Below are 21,417 nucleotides of genomic sequence, written 5' to 3'. Positions count from 1 at the left end.
TATATATTTATTACATTTATTCTGTATTTTAAATTATTAATTTGCTAATAAACCACTTACCGCTTTGAACTAACGTTAACTTTACAAACAATGTGGTTATAAATGTTAAAAAAGTTAATTTTCTCATTTTGCTGAAGCTGATTAACTAGTCAAAAATTTTTCTTAACAAATGATATTATTTTTAATTAATTGTAATAACAGAAGAATTTTCTTTAATTGCGATAACCTTGTTATTAGGTTTGAACTTTATAAATTATTAATAAAAGATTGCTAACAAAAACTTTAATTAAATTAAGTTCACAAATACTATGGGTTCTATTTAAATTTAAAATAAAAAACCAAATTTTTGAGTTGTTGCATTAAAAATTTTAAAATATTAAACTATATTAAGAATATATATATGTTTATTTATTGTTACATTATGAGGATATTTTATTATTGATAAAAAAAACGTCGGTTTCGGGGAATACCAATACATAAAACTCCCCTTTTTCGCGCTTAACTTTTGTTTATTATGTTTATATTTTCAAAATTATTTTACTGTAAAATCCTATACTAATAAACACTTATAAAACACTTATAAAAACAATATGTGAGTACTAATATTTGTTAATATTAATTTTGAATAATACAAAGTTGATTTTTAACGTTTTACTTTTTAATCTTTGAAATAATTTTAATTTTTAGCAACTAACGAAAAACTTAAAATTTTTTAATTTTTTTAGGGATGACGAGGAAAATGTTATGAATATTTTAGTCGGTAAGTTAACAAAGTTTTAAACAGCAGTGTTTAATTATTAATTTTTTATTAAATTTACAGCAAATTTAGCATGTTGCTTAAGTAATAAATTAACCTCTAAAATTTATGTTAACAATGAATAAATTTATTATTACTATTATGTCCTAGCTGGCTGCATTGTGTAGTGTTTAGAACAAGTCATAGCTTATGAGGTCATAGGTTTGATCCCCACTGCTTCTTTGTTGTAACACCTTTAAGTAAAGTGCTATAAATAATTCAAACATTTGCAAAGTTTAAAAAACAATCGGCAGCAGATTAATTCGGTTAATATTCACAATATTATCCCAAGCTACCTATGGCAACTTAAGACTAGGTCAGAGTCAATAATGTAACTATATGTTTAAGCTGTTGGCCCCTTACATCAAAAATAAAACTATATATTTCCATTTTAATTTTTTTTTTAGCAACTGACATTCATCTTGGTTACATGGAGAAAAATGGGGAAAGAGGAAAAGATTCTTTTGTCAGTTTCGAGGAAATATTCATGATCGCAAAAGAAAGGTTTTTGTTAAAATAATAAGTTTTATATTATGTAAACCAGAACATAGCAAATTAGACTTTGCATCTTTCTAACCTAAGGTCTTGTGTTTAGCTTCCTAATACTGCTATTTTACTGTGTCCTTAAGTAAGATGCTAATAGTTCTTTTAAGCAAAAAATGTTATCTGCTTGTGAGACAAAACTGTCAACATAAATATTTTTTAATTGCAAAGGAAAATGGATTTGTGTTATTGTTTAAAATTGATTTTTGTTTTTAGAAAAGTTGATTTCTTACTTCTTGGTGGGGATTTATTTCATGAAAATAAATCATCTCGTAAAACTCTTCATTCGACTTTGGAGTTATTTCGGAAATATTGCCTTGGCGATCGACCTTGCCCTATAGAGGTCATCAGTGATCAGTCAGTTAACTTTGGTCACACATCCAGCTCGTAAGTCCTGGGTTCGATTCTGCAGTTTTGATATATTTAATTTTTCTGGCCTAAATTCTTTATAATTAACAGCATTTCAGTATCTGAGATTCTTTTTTTTATAGTCTGTAGAAAAATGGTTATTTTTTGTTTTGCATAGTGTTTTAGCATGGTTAGTCTATTTTAACTTACTATTGTTAAAAGTATTTATTTTATTATTTCAAGTATAACTTGTGTGAATTACGAAAACATGAATATGAATATTGGTCTCCCAGTTTTTTCCATACATGGTAACCATGACGATCCATCTGGGGTAAGGTATATATTTAATTGTGTTTACACCCAAAATAAAAATCTCAATTGTTTAAATTTGATAAAGTGTATAAAAAATATAACACTAAATAATTGGGAAATTAGTAGTGGTAATATTTTTATCTAATTACTTTTTTATGAGAAAAGGTCAACTGCCTAAACATAGGGTTACATTTGTTACTACAACCCAGTGTTAAGTTGACTTAGGCAGTTTCAGATAATAATAAAAAGTTAAATTTTCGGGTGGTTATTAACTTGGCAGAAGTTTAGCATTTAGTACACTACTCTAGTGGCTAAAAAGCAGTGTAAATTAAACCTTAGACCTCATGTTGTAACGCCAAGTTTGATAACTTTCACTACATGCTGCCAGCTAAACTTATCAAAGCTATATTTTTTTAAATATATATTTAGTTGTGTTAAACCCAAAAAAAGAGTTGTACTAGTTTAAAAATAAATAACTTTTATTGTATGTTGTAGGCTGGTGAATTAAGTGCGATTGATCTACTAAGTGTAGTTGGACTTCTTAATCATTTTGGAAAACAAACAACTTTGAACAAAATTGATATAAGTCCTGTTCTTCTACAAAAAGGAACAACAAAGTTAGCTTTATATGGCTTGGGTGAGTTAATGCATTACTTTATTGGGGTTAATTAACATCTATATTTAACGAAGCTTAGTTGGTAAGGTATATGTTCAATTTTTAGGCTCACACAATAAATAAACTTGTTGTTTGTGATGCACAGGCAAATATAGTTAAATGAGGTGACCTTATTATATCAATTAAAATTCCATCTTTAACGATGTTTTTTCTTAATTTTTTTTTAACTCAATTAAACATTTTTTTAAAAATCTTTGTTAAATTAATCATTTTTTAAGGTTCAATCAGAGATGAAAGACTTCATCGCTTGTTTGTAAACAGACTTGTGACTATGTTGCGACCTCGTGAGGATAAAAACGATTGGTTTAACATGTTTGTCCTTCATCAGAACAGGTTTGTTTTATCTACCGTCGTAAAAAAACTAACCCCAAAATTTTTTAAAATGTAAACGAATAAGAATTATTTTAAAAATCTTTTTTCTTTATTTTAAATACTTATTAGAGCAAAGCATGGACCTACCAACTACATTCCTGAAGAGTTTATCGACGAATTTTTTGACCTTGTGATATGGGGTCACGAACATGAATGTTTAATCGAACCGGAGTGGAATTCCATTAAAAACTTTTTCGTCATGCAACCTGGTAGCCCGGTAGCAACTTCATTATCTGAGGGGGAATCCAAACCAAAGTATTTACCCCAATTTTTGTATTTATTCTCGATGTGGAAAGGTCGACTTCATGACCTAAACATAGGGCAAAATCAGTTACCCCGACCAGGTCTCGAGTTGACTTTGGCAGTTTAGGATATTATAGAATATAATTGTCTGGTAATTATGCTGCTGATTAAGTATTGGCTCAGTAGAAGTTTATTTCATTTATAGTGCTTTTAAGTGCACTACAGAACGAGAGCAGTGGGAGTCAAACCCAGGGCCTCATGTAATGAAGCCAAGTGTTCTTACAACGACACTACGCTGTCAGCCTTAAAAGTATTGAACCTGATTTATTAAAATGTGTAGGCCTACTAATAAATGTAAAATCTAAATTGATTAAACAGAGCTGTTGCATTGTTAAAAATTCGCGGCCGTGAAATGAAAACAGAAAAAATCCCGCTACAAACTGTTCGCCAAATGTATTTCACCACAATCACCCTTGCCGATGTAATTTCCACACGCAACAAGTCAAGTGAACAATTAAATACTGCAGCAATTAAATATTGTGAGGATAAAGTTGATGAATTTATCGAGAAAGCAGAAGAAGAAAGGTCAGGGCATCCAAAACAGCCCCTTAAACCTTTAATAAGAATTCGGGTAATTTTTGAGAGTCTTTTTTTCTATTTTTTTCATTTTTTCTTAATTTGGAATGGCTGACTTTGCTTCTTAAACCTAAAGTAACATCTGAAATACCAACTTAGCCAGCCATTAGATGACTTTGGCATTTTGGGCTGTTGTTGAATAAAAGCACCTTACTTTAAATAAGTTGATAGCACCTTACTCAAGAGTGCCACAGCATTGGGAATCAAACTTCAAACCTTAAGTAGGGGAACCCTACTAGTGTTTTAACAACTATACCACGCTTTATTTATCTTCTTATTTTTTTCTACCACGCTTTATTTGTACATTTTTATTGTTTAGATTGACTATAGTGGTGGGTTTGAGATGTTTAATGCCTACAGATTTGGTGCTAAATATACAGACACAGTTGCCAACCCAGATAATATCGTCCACTTTTTAAAGAAATCAGTAAAAAGAGAAAATGGCACAGGTAACCTAATCTTAGTATTTTTACAAAATTTGGTCATTATTTTTCAAATAAATAAATGTTTTTTTTGCCAATTTTCTATAGATGTGTCCTCATTATATTCTTTAATATCCCAAACTACCAAAGTCAGCTTAAGACTGGTTTGGGGTAACTGATGTTACTTTATGTTTAGGTTGCACATTCGACCTCCCCTCTTTGAGGATAAATTTATTTAAAAAAGAACATATTTAAAACTTTTATTTTTTGCCGAAATTGATATCGCTTAAAATGATGAATTTTTTAATATATCCTTAAAAATGTTTTTGAAATTTAATATTTTTAGGAGGAGATGTTAAGGACATGGATGAGATGATCGGATCGGAAGTTGTGGAGAAAGTTAAAATGGAAGATCTTGTGGAGCAATATCTAAACTCTAAAGATAAGGTTAAAAAAATTCAAAAAAAGAAAATATTTAATTTTTACAAACAAAACTAAACTTTTTTATTTTTTTTGTTTTTTAGAAAGACCAAATGTCGTTGTTATCAGTTCGAGGAGTTAGTCAAGCTGTCAGTGAGTTTGTGAACAAGCAAGAAAAAGAAGCAATTGGTGTGATATGCGATCATCAAATCAAAAAAACAAAGGAACATCTTAACGAGGTTCAAATTTTGTAAAATATCATATCTTATTTGTATATGACTTTTTGTTTTTAATGTATAATTTGGCAGAATTTTTTTGGTTAGACCGTAGTTGTATTGTTTTAACTTTTGTGTTTTTTGGGTAAGTTTTTAAAGATATAAATATTCTGTTGTAAATTACTCAAAATTTGTGTTAATAAAAACACTAAAAATAAATGTCCCAAACTTTACTAGTATAGGTCGATTATAATTATAATCCGACAGAGTGGTGTAGTGGTAAGAAAACTTGCTACACCACACATAAGGTCGTGGGTTTAATTTCTACTGCTTTTATGCTGTAGTGCCTTTAAGTAAGGCGCTATAAACGGTATGAACTCCTGCTGAGCTAGCACTTTATCAGCAGTATAATTACCATGCAATTATTTAATCTATATTATCCCAAACTGCCACAGGCAACTCGAGACTGGGTAGGAGTAACTAATGTTACTCTATGTTTAAGTCGCGCATTCGACTTTTCCACATCAAGGATAAAAATTTATCCAAAAAAAAAATTAAATAATGTATCTCTAAAACTAAAAAATTAGTGTAAGCTTTGGTAGAAAATTAGAACTACATTGTTTTCTTATATTCTAATTAATACAAAAATATCTTAAATTCTACAGCGTGAAATAGAACTCGAAAAAGATGAAATAATTCACGAAATTTCAATTTATCATGACGAGCGTGAAGAACTCACTGACAAAACTAAACAGAAAGAGGAACTAATAGCTTTGCAAGAAATACTGGAAAGAAACAGACAGTGAGTTTAATTATTTTTATGTTAGAAAAATTATTTTATTTTTTAATTGTTAATATATTTTTAAACTTATTATGCGGTAACTTAAATTAATCCAAAAATTCTTTATATAGTAGAGCTTAGTGGCAAGTATGTTTGTGTGTTTAATTAAAAGGCTTTTAAAATTAAAAAAATGCCATTTGTGGCGCGTGATCTACGGGGTCGTATTGTATCCAATCTTTTTTTTTTGTAAATTATATATCTTTATCCTTGATGTGGGAAATTTGAATGTGCGACTTAAACATAGAGTAACATAAGTTACTCCGACCCAGTCTCGAGTTGGCTGTGGCAGTTTGGGATATTATAGATTATAATTGCCCGGTAATTATGCTGCTGATTAAGTGCTGGCTCAGCAGGAGTTCATACCGTTTATAGCGCCTTACTCAAGGGTGCTACAGCATGAGATCAGTGGGGATTGAACCCACAACCTCATGTGTGGTGTAGCAAGTGTTCTTACCACTACACTACGCACTCTAGTTCTAAAAGTATATAGTTTAAAAATGACTTTAAAAGTTTTTTTTTACTTTTAAGAGAAAAGTCGATTAAAGGTGAAAGAATTGATTCTGATGAAAACGAACAAAATATTGACGACGACTTTTCAGCCACGATTACTTCTACTTCTAAAAGGTCTAATTTGAACATCAGTTTTTTTTTTTGCTAAAGTTTTTTTTTTACTAATTTTTTGAACCTATTTAGGGGTAGGGCAGCACCCAGAGGTCGGGGCTCTAGGGGTGGCAAGGGTTCAAAAGGGGGCGCTAGAGGGAGAAGGAAAGTCAACGAAACTTCGTTTGCAAAGGGAGCTGATATTATGGAAGGTAAAATAAAAATGTATTTTAACAGGCCATACTATTTTCGATGTTCTTAAATACATTTTATATGATTTTTTTGTATATATCTTTATCCTCGATGTGGGAAGGTCGAATGTGCGACTTAAACATAGAGTAACATCAGTTACTCCGACCCAGTCTTTAGTTGCCTTTGGCAGTTTGGGATTTTTTAGATTTTAATTGCCCAGTGATTAAACTGCTGATTAATGATTGGCTTAGCCGGAGTTTATAGCGCCTTACTCATGGGCACTACAGCATAAGAGCAGTGGAGATTAAACCCACGACCTCATGTAGTAAAGCCAAGTGTTCTTGACCATTACATCACGCTGCTGGTAAACTTAGCAGAAAATGACTTTAATGTAAAGTCATTTATTGCCTGGTTGAAAAGAAAAGTTTTTAGGCTTTTTTGATTTTTGTACATCTCACCAATTTTTTTACATTTGACCAATTTGTTTTTGTTAGCTTTCAAACGGCAATCACAAGCAACAATTAAACCCCAGTCTTCTGCAAATAATTCTATTGCTGCAAGTGTAAAAGTAGATTCGGACTCTGATGACATCATGGAAGTCCCCGTGAAGCCTGTTAAAGTTTCTCCACAGATCAGAAAGAGTTCTCAAATGAGTTTTCAATCTGCGAAGAGACCGCGAAAAGGAGTAACTTACATTTCATTGTCAGATGTGAGTAGTTAAATTTTCTTTTTTGTTAGCCTTGGTGTAGGAAGGTAAAATTAACAGCCTAAACATAAGGTAACATTTTTTAACCTGACCCAGTCTTAAGTTTTTCTTAATTTTGGACATCATTTATTCTATTACTTGTATTTTGGCATAGTATGAGCACTTTTTTTGTATAGATCTTTATCCTCGATGTTGGAAGGTCGAAAGTGTGACCTAAACCAAGAGCAACTAGTTACTCAGTTAGTTACCCCGACCCAGTCTCGAGTTGCCTTTAGCAGTTTGGGATATCATAGATTATAATTGTCCGGTAATTATGCTGCTGATTAAGTGCTAGCTCAGCAGGAGTTTATATTGTTATAGTGCATTACTCAAGGGTACTACAGCATAAGAGCAGTGGGAATTGAACCCATGACCTCATGTGTGGTGTAGCAAGTGTTCATACCACTACACCTCGCTGCCGGTCTAAGTACTGTTTATAGTGTTTTACGCAATACATTACATAGAAGCATTTGGAATCGAACCTAAGACCTAATTTGGTGATTCTTAGTGCCTTTGTTACAACGCTACATTGTCAAATAGTTTATTGCTTCATTATTTGTATTGATATAAATATAAAATTTATTAAAAAATTTATTTTTAGGATGATGATAATCCATTTGGTAACCTGCCTAGTACTCGCAAAAGATGAGAAAAGAATTTCTTTAGCAATTATTTATTTCTACGAACAGTTTGTAATTTTTGATTTTCTGTTTTGTTAAAAAGTTCCATAAAAATATAATTGTATTACCTAATTATACTTCAATACAGTATCAAGTCAGTTAGTGTACAATTTTCACTATAATCTAATTTTAGACTAAATCTTATTTTTTTATTGTTAAGTAACATAATGTTAATTAAGGCATTTAAATAATTGTTCTAATTTGGCACTAAAATAATTCTATCAATTTCTATAGCTTCACGAAATTAAAGTGCTTACAAAATGGAAAAACACTTAATTACAAAATGAAAATATATAAATTTAATTTTAAAGCTCAAATTTTGTAAGGTAATTGTTATGCAGTTTTGGCACATAAATCTACTGATACAAAATGCTACAGTTACATTGTCTTCTTAACAGGGCAGTTTATTTACAATTGCAGTATTTAAATTAATATTCATGCCACAAATTATAATACAACTTGACGCAGTTAACGTTTGTAATGTTAAATTATATTTACACAAAATTGGGCAGTTTTTTGAAGTAATATTTTACTTATATTCTGTAACAATTTTGGGCAGTTGCAACTTTTTCGAAACTTTGTACTTTTTACATTTCAAACCGTCATCATTTTTTTCCCTTCTTTCCCTTTTTTCCTTTCGCCGAACCCTTTTTCCCCTTCTTTCCTTTCTTGCTCTTACTGGCACTCTCAAATTGCCCAAACCCATGACACACCATGTTTCCCCTCCACCAAGATTGAATCAAAACTGCACAGGCTCGACGTTTTTTCTCTTCGCTTATCCATTTTAGGATGCCCTTTAAACCGTTAGCACAGACTTCCAAAGGAGGAGAATTCATTGGATTACCATTTAAGTTCAGTTCTGTTAATGCTGTCATTCTGTCAACATCACCAGGTAGTTTTGTCAACATGTTATTCCGAAGACGAACAATCTGTAAGGATTTTATATCAGTTAAAGTAACAGGTAGTGTCGACAGTCTGTTAGATGATACGTCCAGCACTCTAAGATGCGGCAAGTGGTTAAGGGTAGATGGTAAGCTGATAAGAAGGTTGTTGTCTAAATACAGCTCTTCTAATCCCTCCATGTATTTAATTTGGTCTGGTAGCTTTGTAAAAGGCCTTCCTTGATCTTGGCCAAGGTATAAACACTTCAAGAATGTAAGTGAGCAAATTTGAATAGGGAATTTCGGAAACTGATTGCCTGATAACCCAAGTATTTCTAAACCATGTAAATTTCCAAAGTGGATGGGAACCTCCTGGAGTTTATTATCATCTACAGCTAAGATCTTTAGGTTCGTCAAAGCACAGATATTCAAAGGTAAACTTGTGAGTTTATTATTGCTTACATCCAAAAATTTCAATTTTTTAAACCTTGAAATTCGTTTTGGAAGATATTGCAGTTTGTTGTTGTGCAAATGCAACGCTTCTAAAGAAACAAGACGGTAAAAACAATGTGGTAACGAAGTCAGTTGATTATTATTAATACTTAATTCACGTAATTTATTAAGCCATTGCATTGAGTCCGGTAAAAAAGTCAACAGGTTATTTCCAATATCAAAAACTTCTAAGTTGTACAGCAAACAGAATGCATCAGGTATGTAATTAATTAGATTTTTTCCAACATGAAATCTTGATAGGCTTTTGGCATCGGCTATGTGATCAGGAATACGAGATAGTTGGTTATTTTCAAAGTCTAAAACTTGAATATTTGGTAAACAAGTTACACAATGCGGTATATGTCGAAAATTATTACGATCCAAGTATAACTCTTCTAGTTTTGCTAATCTCTCAAATTCTGGTGGAAGGTCGTCTAGTTTGTTGGCCGACAGTACCAACAGTCGAAGGTCTGGCATATTTTTACAGATAACTGCTGGACATTCTGACATAGAAACATTACTAAGTCTGAGTTCTGTCAAATATACTAGACAAGACAAAAACGATATAGGAAAAGATAAAGGGTTATTGCTAAGATCAATTGATTGTAATTTCTTTAATTTAAATAAGGTTTGGGCATCAATTTCCTGCAAATGGTTATTGTTTAAATACAACGTCTTTAAGTTTTCTAATTTTTGAACTTGATTTGAGATAGCAGAAATGTCATTTTTTTCTAAATGTAACTCTTCGATTTCGTAAAAATCGAAAAGTTCGTCCGGTATGTTGTCTACTTTTCTTGAAGCAATGTCTATAAACCTTTTTTTGGGGCGCAAAACTTTTTCGGTCGAAAGGGTGCATTCTTTTTTAGGGGGAAGTTCCAATATACATTTTAAAAGTTGAAGTTTGTTCGATATTTTGTTTTCAGTAGGATTTAGTTTGTTTTCAGTTTGCGGAGTTACATGTTCCATTAATGTTTCTGTGGCTTCTTCAACTTGTGTGTTAAAAGTAACATTTGGTTCAGGTTTAGTTAATTCAACAGACGTCATCTTAAGATTTTTTTAAGTCTTTTTTTAAGTCCAATTTAAGATTATATATAAAATATAATCTGCCTTCTTCTTAAGTTTTTGTTTAGAAGTTTGAAACCTAAAAAATGCCAATATTTAAGTGTTACTCGGTTAATACACTGTGTAAATATTGTTAAATGTAACTGCGTCTTTATTTTGTTTTTAAAGAGTTACTCTTCAATAAGGCATTTAAAAAAAATTCGAAGACAAATTTTTGAAGAATTTTAGGCGAATAAATCGGCCATTTAGATCCTTACTGGGTCTAATATTTTATAACTGCACAAAAATGTGATGCTATTCTATCTTACTGTACCTGTCATGAATTTTGGACCCCTTTAATTCCCCATTGTCCATTAAACAATGAGGTTGAACGATGGAGTCAAGTTACTTTTGTTTACTTTGTTCATAGCGCGGTTCGCCGCCATGGCGACGGGAAAATTACGTCACGGATTGGTTTGCAAGGGCACCGTACGTGGCCAAAAATAATTTATAAATTTACTGTATAATAAAAATGGTAATGTAAGGTAAATTAATAAAAAAATAAATTAAAAACATAATAAGTGGAATAATATATTTACTTAAGTTTAATTTTAAATAGAAAATTTTTTTTATAACCTAAAAACTTAAGTACTTTTCAAGCGTAACCGCCTTTTTTGCGTGCATCTCTTTTTGTTGTTTTTTTATTGATTTCTCTTCTTTTTGCTTTTTTCAAAATTCCATTAGCTTTAAATTTTCGTAAACCGATCATACCTCGACTATCTATTACGGCGTAGTAGTGTTTCATATTTAGCTAAAAAAACGTTTGTGTTGTATAGCATACAGCTTACAGAAAAGTTAACAGTATTGATTTATATGTTTACAGTATATTAGACTACGAAAAAGACGGAAAATTAGGTGTTTTCGATAGTCAAGGACGTAAGGTAAAAGTGAGTGTGGCACTTTACTATCCAGGTGATATTTGCTTGGACAAAAAATTACGTATTTAGCTTCGTTTAACATCCAGGCTATTAGCATTTTACTAGCGTATACTTAAATTAACATTTGTTTAAAAAAAATAAAACATATTATTTTTGATTTAAATAATTAATTTTTTTTAAAGAACGTAAAATATATAATTATATATACTAAAAAGTAAAGCAAAAAAAAAAGTTATTTTTATCCATTTCTATAAAATGATGGATTATTCCGGAGGATCTCATCCGATCTCCCCCTCCTCTACATCATCTTCCAACTCTTCAACGTCTTCCAGGAGCATGGAGGGTGGAATCAGACTCCCTAGTGACGAAGAGTTGAGAAGAGAAGGGATGGACAAAGTAGTCCAGAGGCTAAGATTTGTTGAAAGCGAACATAAAAAGATATTGGTTGACCGCAGTCGCTCAATGAAAGACGTAAACAAAAAACTACAGGTAAATGTTTTTAAATAAACTCATTTGGGGAAAAATTAAAATTTTTTTACAGGATCTACTAATTTTTTGAATATTCGGTAACACTAATTATTTATAAAAATTGTTTTCAAGGTGCATTTGCTTGAGGTACGAGGCGTACGTGAAGTTAATCAAAGATTAATGCACGACAAAGAAATTCTGCTCAAGGAAAAGGAGGACCTCTCTGGGATCTGCTGTTTCCTTGACGATGACCGAGAGAAAGCGAAAAAGGTTGCTCGTGAATGGCAGATGTTCGGACGCTATGCCACGGGTATTTTACAAAAAGAGTTGGCAGCCTGCCATTTAAAAATTAAAGAAATCGAACAAAAACAAATTCAGCTTATCCAGGAGAACCGAAATTTAAAAGAACTTTGTTTGATGTTGGATAATGATCAAGCTGGTAGTAGAAGCTCTGTTGGGTCACAGGGTAGTTTACCAGGACCCCCAGTGGGTCTTCTAAATGTAGCGGGGACTCGTGATTCTGGAGATGGAAGCAGTAATGGGTCAACAACAAGTAATTGTAGCCCCGATCACCGAACCATACCCAACTCACTAAAAGAACCAAATTTTAATTCTACAGGTAAAATTTTTTTAATAAATTTATAAATTTAAAATTTTTAATATTTAAAATTTTTTATTCTGTTTTTGTAAGCTTGAAACTATATTTTTCTTGTTAAGTATATATATGCTATAGTGGGTTGTATTATAGAATTTTTTGTTAATTAGTCTATAGTTTGTAACTTGTGTTGAAAAAAATTTAATCTAAAATTTGAGTCATACTTTGAATTGATTTGAGGTCTAGCATTTATGTGTAAACACAAGTGATAGCTAAAGTTTGTTTAGGTTGGTTTTTATTTGTGATGTTCAAACTTTGGAATGTTGTCTCAGTAAATACACACAGGTTATCTAAACATTAATTCAGAGCCAAAGTTTAAGCTAATATGGAATGGATTGGCATGTGGTTTTGTAAGACTTTTCTCATACAAGAAATTAACATTAGTTTTAGTTCATTACTTATATAATATCAAGTTTATCATATGGTGTTCTTTTTTGTGTAAATATGTTAGATAGCTAGATGTGGGCTTGTATTTTTATAGAGTTAAGTTAAAATTGTTGTAAAGTTTTTTTTGTTGCTATTTGTATAGGCCTATAGTGTTTTGTTTCTAAATTAGTATGATAACCAAAACTTTTAAGATAGATTTTTAATAAAATTTTGTCACTAAATATAAATAAATTTTGTTTAAATTTTTTTGGTCTACAAAATTACAAATAAATATAATTTTTTTTGTTTAATAATATAATACTGCACAAGGGGATGCCAGATATTTGTAACCTTTTTATATTAGTTTAGGTCAAGCTTTAAATAAATCAATAAAATCAATGCTTTTTAATTTAAATTTATCATCTTAGCGAAATTTAAACTTTTTTAACAAAATTGTAACGTCAGCATAGGATTTTTATACAATAAGCATTTTTTAATTTATGTAGCCTATAAAAAAATTGTTTTATTCAATATTATGCTTTTGTATTGCATATTAAAGTGATAAGGAAATATATTAAACTTAATTTGTTTGTATAACGGCAATACAGGATGCTATTAAATTACCATAACCACAAATATATTTACTTTACTCTATTTTTATAATCTTTATATATATATATTAAAACCAAAAAATTTTTTTTTAGTTTTATTTATTTTAAAATCGGTAATATATGTTTCAATGAAATTTCTTTAAAGGTAAAAAACAAATTGTTGAAGTAATTGAATGACCTTAATACTGGTTTTTGTAGTTGTGTTTTAAAAACTACTTAGTACTTATTATTTAAGGATTATAGATTTATTTTTGTTTGTTTTGTATTTGGTTTAAAAATTATTTTTCAAACTGTGTAATTCTAAATGACTTTAACTTTTAAATCCCTTTTTAATGAGTTTGAGATGTTTTCATTAGTTTTAAATTGCCCTAATACACTTTTAAAAACACAATTTTTTTTCGAATTCATATTACACTATTTAATTTATGATGTTTTCTTTATAAAAATTAATGACTTAAAAAAAATGTTTTTTTTATCATCTACAGGTACGTTTTAATTATTTATTAAATTGATATAACAATTTATCAAAAGTGTCGTACTCACTTTAATTAAATTAAATTTTGAACTTTAGAAAAACTGGGGTATTTTAATTTAATCATTTATACTTTTCATAACGCCATATCTTTTATATTGGCAATATAGCATAGTAAATTCATTTAGTTTTATGTGGTTGGGCAATTACATTAAGTTTAGTATGATTTACATTTGTGTGAAAATTTTTATTTTTTAAAACAAAAATGTTATGATTTATTGCTGAAATTTTATTGTTACAATTAGACTTTTTGTTAATTTATGATACCATAATTTTTACTTAATCAATTACCATTAACTGTTTTAACAATAATTTTTAATGCATTGGCATTTGTATCAATTATATCTCAATTATGGTTTGGATTTATCTTCAAAGCAGGGATATATCATTTGACCTGAATACATAATCTATACTTACTATGGTTAACCAGTATAATTGGATGTAAATATAGAAGTCTATGTACAAATATATGCCCTAGAGGGCTGTTTTCTTATAGTACAATAGTATCTTGTGTCCTTAATTGTCATGTAATTCAAGAACACAATTGTTGTGTTATAACCTTAGTGTCTTTCAAATAGGGGTGGCGTAAATTTTAAAATGTTTTTTTAAGTGTTCTGTTTCAATTAGTTAACTGTTAATAGGTAATTGATATTTTTGCTAACGTTTGGTAAAAAATAAATAAATAAAAAGTTCGATTTGTTAGTTATAATGCTGATTTTACAAATTTTTTTACATAATTTACGGGCATTTTTTGTTTTCTAATTTCAAAAATCCGAAACTTGCAAATTTTTGTTTTGTTTTTTGACTCACAACTTCAAAGAAAAACAAAAACAAAAACATCAAAAAAACCTCCTAATTTTAGAATTTGTTTACATTCTAAGAGCTTATCCTATAATTAGATAAACCTTTGGTGTGTATAGTGGTTAGTTAAATACCTTATCTCTTAGTCATTAAATTTGGTTTGTTTTTTATCATCAACAGAAAAATAAACATTTTTGTGTTTTTGAATTTTTTCTCAATTTTTTTTTTATGTCATAGTAGGTGGTCTACGGTTTGGAATTTTTTACAGTTTTTGGTTTACCGCATAAATATATTAAAACTGTTATCAATATTAAATTGGAATTTTCAAATGCTTTTATGTGTAAAAAGAATTTATTTTTTAGGATTTTTTATAAAGTTTTATAGAATTATGTGAATTTATATATATGTTATGATATGTTTTATTCTAAACAATTAATATAGGCCTATATACATATTTTTTAAATTTAAAACTTGACAAAATGACTATCACAGGCCTATAAACTCTTTTTAAAATATCCATAAAAAAATCTATGTCCCTTTTTTACTTTTTAACTTTCAACACAATATCTAAGCATGTTGTTCTAAGGTCTTATATGATCTTAACCTAAATTTAAGCAATTGACCGGGTTTTAAATAGAATTGTTGTTGGCACCACATGATATAACACGGAAGTAAATGTTGGTTTTGTCCTTTGTGTTTTCAGTTCTGACATTTCGTTTCCTACTTGAAATAAGATTGAGGGGGATTTGATTCTTTTTCATGTTTTTCTTGTGATTTTTTTCATTTTTTTTCGTGCAATTATTTAAAATTCTGCATTTTGGGTTTATGACTTTAACTTTTATACTGGTCAAATTATTTATAAATTTTTTTTGCTAAATTTGAGTTGTTGTTGAATTGTTTTATTTTTCATCTTTATTTATTGTTTTTTTTAAGTTAAGTTATACCCGAATAAATTCATATTTATACCTAACCTAGAATTATTATGACTTATTTTTTTATTTTCAAATTTTAAAAAAGTAATTAATTTTTTTCAATTTAAAATTTACTGATTAATATTAAATTTTAATTTTAATTTATTTTTTATAAAAGATGGTCAAGGGGACGGATATGTAAGATATCTTGAACATAAGGTCAGACAACTCGAAAATGAAGCCAAGGGAAGGGTCAAAAGGGTATAACACAAATTTAATTCATATCACTTTAACCTCAAATTATTAAAAATGGTTTTATTACTTTCTGGTAAAATTTTTTTACAAAAAATGATAAAAATAAAAACTCACAAAAAAAATAAAATTTTATTAAAAGTTATAAAAAATATTGTAAATTTTGAATTAACCCCAATCTTTGACCCTTAAGGTCACTGTACCCCCTACAGTTTCAAGTCCCCAGCACAACCCCCCTCCACAACTCAGAGTCGGTCATGGGGCTATAAATTCCCCCGGCAAACTGGAGCGAAAGTTTTTTTCATCCTCTGTCCTCCCAACAACATCAACCAATAACGAAGTCATCCCAAATATAAGAAGAACCCAACCACAATTAGTAAGTTAAAATAAAAAATAATTTTTTATAGTTTTTAGATTTTTATTCTTTACATTTATTTTTTGTCTCTATTATATATAAACAACTTAATATATAAATGTTAGTTATATAAAAAAAAATTTTGTTGTAATTTTTTAAAATATTACACAAACTTGCTAAATAATTTTAAACAATTAGATCAAAAAAAAGAAGTTAAAATCAATTCTAATCGCTTGTTAAACCAAGAGTTAAACAAAATTTTTGAAACGCAATTTTGTAATCAATACAATATTGATTATTCCGAAAAAGGGACAAAATTACTTGACTGCAGTTTGATAATTTTAAAAACCCGAATTTTAAAATAGTTTTACGTAAAAAAAATTACCATTTAGCATTTTGAACTTTTTAATTATTGATGCTTATTTCGTTTTATTGGCTTTTAACGCGTTGTCGTTTTTTCACCAAATTATTTTTGTTTTTTTTGCGTTAGATTTTGCGTAGGCGTTGTTTTTAAATCTATTAAAAAAATTTGATGGCGCAAACTCCTTAAAAATATATATTTGATTCAAAAATAGAATACAAAAAACCCAATTCTATGAAAAAATTTGCATAAAATAATTTTCAATATACGAAAAAACGAAAAAAAAATCAATTATACTGTTATTTTTAATCAAAATTATGCCATTTCAAAAATTTAATTTTATAAGAATTTTGTGTAAAAATTAAGTTTTGACTTTTAAAAAAACGTATTTATTAAAATATAAAGCTAATAATGCACTTCACTAAATATCTTTTAAACAAATTTGCAAGTTCAAAAATAAATAAAATTTAATTTTAGAAAAAATTGTGTGTAAAATGAAGTTTAGACATTCAAAAAAACGTAATTATTAAAATATAAAAGTTATTTTAAAAAAAATTTTGCAATTTTAAAAATAAATAAAATTTAATTTTGTAAAACTAAACACTTGGTTGTCGAATTTACTAAGTTTTAAAAAGCACTCGAAAACTCAATGGTAACTCAACTCAAGTGTGTCGCAATAACAAGCCATTTAAACCACTTGTTTAAGCGTATAGGATGCAATAAACCCGACTTTTTTGTTGATTTTGGGAATTAAAATTACGTTTGATGTATTTTTGTTTAAACGATCAAGGCCTTTAACACATTTTAAATAATTTTGCAAATTTTTTTTTAATTTTTTTTTGGAAAATTTTGTGAACATTTTTTTTTCTATTTTTTAAATGATTATTATTACATAAACTTAATTTAACTATTGCAAAACATTAGGCAATTTAAAGGGCTCTTAGCTATATTATTGTCACATGACAATATCACAATAGCGTATACATCAAAATCTGCAATCAAAATTATAAATTAAAAAATCGATATTTTTTTATACTAATTTTACAAATCTAAACTTTGTTTTTTTTGTATTTTTATTTTGTAAAAATTTAAAAATATCAAACAAGTTTAAAACCACTTTAATTTTTAAACCCCCAATTCTATTTTAAACGGTTTCCCGTAGTAAAATTTGTCAGGGTTTCCAAATTTTTTTTACACATTTTATTTAATTTGTTAATTGTCAATTTTTATAATAGAAATTAAAATAAACTATATATTCAAATTGTTAGATAATTTTTCTTTTTAAAAGCTTAAAATTTTTGCGTAAATTTTAAATTTTTTGTTTATACTTAAAAAATTATTTTGACAACCCTGGGTTTTCGTCGAGACAAAAACTACCGTTTAATGTAGCGTAACGAAACTTCAAAAAATCCGATTTTTAAGCTGGGATAGATTAAGGCAAATCTGTCATCGTTTAAAATTCAGTTAAATTCAATGTTTAGGGTCTAATTTATCAAGTTTTTACGTTGAAAAATTGGACACCGACCAAATGATGCAAGGTGGTTTAAAAATAAAAATTAAAAAAAATAACACCTAAAAAATTTTTAAAAAATAAAAAGGGTTATTAAACTGTCACAAAATCAGTTCCTTACGTCAAAAAGTGAAGTGCTTTTAAAAATTATCTTTTCACGATAACAAATAAAAAACCTAAATTAGCGCAAAAAATTGCTCTTCGCATTTTTCTTCGGATCCCATTTCTGTTGACTCAGATTGACCCCAAGTGACCTTGGATACGCGCCAGTGGTTTTAAAGGGCGTAGTGGTTTTTAAAACAAGGAAGTTTTGTTTTGGGTAAAATTTTGTTGAACAATTTTTAAGTTTGTTCCGTGTTTTTTTTAAGGATTACCCGTTTTTTTTATGTTAAACTAAAAGAACAAAATTGTTTTTTTTTTGGATGTTTTTTTATTTATTTTTTTTAAATGTTATTTCTAAAAAAGAAATTTGATTCTCAAATATTATGGAAAGGTTTTATAATAAACGCTAAACTATAGATTAATAATTACTTCAATAAAACTTATATTTAATATACGAAATGTAATTTTTTTTTAATTTTTTGTAAAAGATTTTAGTTTATAGAACAAAATTTCACTTATAAAAAATTTAATACTTACCCTATAGGGTATACATTTAATTTATAAATACCTTTTCATTAATATACAATAATCAACTATTTTTACAAATTTTAAATCAAAAAAATAACTTTAAAATTTCTACACAAAATTGTTATTTGTCTATCATCAACACGTTCCGTTTAAAACATAACACTTATGACGTCATAGTCGAATACAATAGCGCGTTTGTTTTGTAATAGACGTGTAGTCGCTTCGTTTTTTGTTTTAACGACTGGGTAACTTAATAGGGTAACCGTATTTTTGGGTATACAACTAAACTTGTTGCTTATATAAGAAAGACAGAAACATCTATTTTTATTGATCTTGAAGAGATTTTTGTTATATTTTATTTTTAATTTTTTTTTTTTTATATTTTAATGTTAATATTTTTTAATAAAATTTACCCTTTTTTACAGAACCACTTGTCAGGTAGTGAAAGTAATATTTCTTCTAATCATTCTTCACCGCAGAAACCTGAGGCAATTGTTTATGCTATGAAGGTAATTTCAGTTAATTTTTTTTTGTTTTTTTTAATTTAAAAAAAATTTTAAATTAAAAAAAAAAAATTTTTAATTTTTTTGTAAATTTTTTTTTTAGGTTTTAGAATTACATGACCAGTTGGACGACAAACCGGTTCATTACCCTCTCCCCGATTACCCCTCGGAATACCCCCCTAATTACCCCGACACAACTTTATTGGATGATAAAGAGAAGGCGATGGTCAGGGAAATGTGTAATGTAAGTCAAAAAAAAAAATTAATATTTTTATTTTAATTTAATTTTTTGTAAAATATTAAATTTTTTTGTAATTTATTTTTATTTAAAATTTATTAAACTGTATTTAAGGTTTTATAATTATGTAAATTAATTTAAACTTATTTTTTTGTTATTTTCTTATTGCCTAGCAACCTGGAGATTCGTTTGTTTGAACGTAAGTCACGTGACCTTGTTCTGCATGAATAAGCACAGTCAGCAAAATCCAAAAAATTCAGAAAAAAGTTAAAGTAATAAAATCAGGTTTTAAAAAGAGCAATCAGACATAAAAAGGCGTTGTTTTTTAGAATTTAAAAATATAGAAAAAATGGAAAAAAGCCTTATAGAAAAGTAAAGAGTTATTATAGAAAGTTTAGAATTGTAAAAAAACTCACTTTTTATATGTCGTGGTTGTGTCTTACTACTAAGAAATACGTGGAATGTTTTGTTGTTATTAAAAAACCTTTAAATCAAATAAATATGTAAAATATTTTTAATTTTTTTAAAATAAAAATTTTTTTTTAGGTGGTTTGGAGAAAGTTGGGAGACAACAAATCGAAACCAACTCGAAAACAATCACTTCCCCGAACTGCAAGCGTCAGTAACCTCTAACAATGACGTCACGTGCATGACGTCACTACGAACGTGGCGCTGTGGCAAAGTTTCTAAAAATGATAACGTCACGCCAACGTGATAGTTGCGTGAAACACTTTGATTGGCTAAAAACAAAAACACGTGACCATACCGCGGCCGTCAACGTCACAGAGGTTGATGACGTCATATGGGTAAAAGGTGACGTCATCATACTATTACGTAGAAATACAGAATAAGGTGTTACGCTTTTTTCTATGTCATGGAAAGTTGTAATGACGTCATCGAACTTTTTTTACGATGAAGTCACGTGATTTGTTCAAGTCTTCCAATTTAACAGAAAATACTTTTAACTTTTTTTTAACTTCTGACTATTTAAAAAGAGACATCAGCATAAACAAAAAGTCAAAACGTTATTAAAGTAAAAAACAAATTAATATTATTTTTATTTTAACATTTTTACCCATTGCTTTAATGAAATAGATAACAGAAAATATATTGTATTGCAATCTGCAAGTGTTAAAATTCACCTACTATTGCAAGTACTTTAAGATAAAAACAATATACACAAATTATATCACATTTAATTGCAATTCAAGACTTAAAAATTAAAAAAATATTTAAATGTTAATATTATAATACTTAAACCAATTGCACAATCTATATATTACATAACCAACTATTGCTAAACTTTAAAATTACAACACACCATTTTTTGCCATTTAAACAGCTAAACATACACGTTCAAATCCAATACACATTTTCAAGTGGTCAATTAAAAGTGTTAAGTAATACTTGGCTTCCATGTTTTATCATTATCTATTTTAAAAGAGCACTTTGAAACCGCACCAAGCGTTATAACTGTACGTAATAAATATCTTAATATTTGCCAATATTTCTCTTTCTATATAGGCTATAGTTTGGTTATATAATAGTAAAAAGTAAAAGCCTTCTTAATTGACACAATTTTTACTGTCGTTTTTTTAATTTCAATGAAATTGTCAACTTTTATATTAAAGAAATTTTTAAAAGGCTAAAGAGCTTTTATTTATGTTAGTATTATTTAAATGAAAAAAAATACCAAAATAATTTTAATTTTTTTGATTGACAATTATTTCAAAAACGTCTTTTCATGGTTTATTAATAATTTTAAAAAAATGCATGAGCGTTGCGATTTGTATTTAAAAAAATAGTTATCTTGTTTAAATATAGAACACAT

The 21,417-nt window shown here is 28.4% G+C and overlaps 3 protein-coding genes across 3 annotated transcripts; 2 read left to right on the top strand and 1 right to left on the bottom strand.

The window, feature by feature from the left end:
* Positions 1-497: 497 nt before the first annotated feature.
* Positions 498-8,419, top strand: LOC145751231 (double-strand break repair protein MRE11-like). The gene is made up of 17 exons (XM_082567335.1): positions 498-592; positions 726-760; positions 1,204-1,300; positions 1,556-1,726; positions 1,931-2,018; positions 2,495-2,636; positions 2,894-3,008; positions 3,117-3,302; positions 3,669-3,921; positions 4,246-4,375; positions 4,695-4,795; positions 4,873-5,007; positions 5,649-5,785; positions 6,353-6,448; positions 6,518-6,636; positions 7,111-7,325; positions 7,963-8,419. Coding segments are annotated over exons 1-17 (2,070 nt in total). The 5' UTR covers positions 498-590; the 3' UTR covers positions 8,011-8,419.
* LOC145751232 (uncharacterized) lies at positions 8,075-10,890 on the bottom strand. Its single transcript, XM_082567336.1, has 2 exons — positions 10,790-10,890; positions 8,075-10,555 (listed from the first exon to the last, which is right to left on the bottom strand). Exon 2 carries the CDS (start codon positions 10,456-10,458, stop codon positions 8,647-8,649), a length of 1,812 nt encoding a protein of 603 aa, XP_082423462.1. The 5' UTR covers positions 10,459-10,555; positions 10,790-10,890; the 3' UTR covers positions 8,075-8,646.
* A 689-nt stretch (positions 10,891-11,579) lies between these two features.
* On the top strand, positions 11,580-21,230 carry LOC145750109 (coiled-coil domain-containing protein 85C-B-like). The gene is made up of 7 exons (XM_082566054.1): positions 11,580-11,882; positions 11,994-12,480; positions 15,916-15,998; positions 16,183-16,365; positions 19,271-19,354; positions 19,452-19,592; positions 20,133-21,230. The coding sequence occupies exons 1-7, from the start codon at positions 11,649-11,651 to the stop codon at positions 20,217-20,219; spliced, it is 1,299 nt and encodes a 432-aa protein (XP_082422180.1). The 5' UTR covers positions 11,580-11,648; the 3' UTR covers positions 20,220-21,230.
* Positions 21,231-21,417: the final 187 nt, after the last annotated feature.

Source organism: Corella eumyota, chromosome 4 (assembly GCF_963082875.1).
Source record: "Corella eumyota chromosome 4, kaCorEumy4.1, whole genome shotgun sequence".
Taxonomy (NCBI): domain Eukaryota; kingdom Metazoa; phylum Chordata; class Ascidiacea; order Phlebobranchia; family Corellidae; genus Corella; species Corella eumyota.
The sequence above is the reverse complement of the archived record's forward strand: the minus strand, read 5'-3'. Positions and strand labels throughout refer to the sequence as shown.

Excerpts from the sequence above, each read along its gene's own strand:
- LOC145751231 (XM_082567335.1), top strand. Across the intron at positions 1,727-1,930 it reads TTTGGTCACACATCCAGCTC|TATAACTTGTGTGAATTACG; the intron begins GTAAGTCCTGGG and ends TATTATTTCAAG. Across the intron at positions 2,637-2,893 it reads GTTAGCTTTATATGGCTTGG|GTTCAATCAGAGATGAAAGA; the intron begins GTGAGTTAATGC and ends TCATTTTTTAAG.
- LOC145751232 (XM_082567336.1), bottom strand. The coding sequence starts at position 10,458 with ATGACGTCTGTTGAATTAACTAAACCTGAACCAAATGTTACTTTTAAC.
- LOC145750109 (XM_082566054.1), top strand. The coding sequence starts at position 11,649 with ATGATGGATTATTCCGGAGGATCTCATCCGATCTCCCCCTCCTCTACA. Across the intron at positions 11,883-11,993 it reads ACGTAAACAAAAAACTACAG|GTGCATTTGCTTGAGGTACG; the intron begins GTAAATGTTTTT and ends ATTGTTTTCAAG. Across the intron at positions 15,999-16,182 it reads CCAAGGGAAGGGTCAAAAGG|GTCACTGTACCCCCTACAGT; the intron begins GTATAACACAAA and ends TTGACCCTTAAG.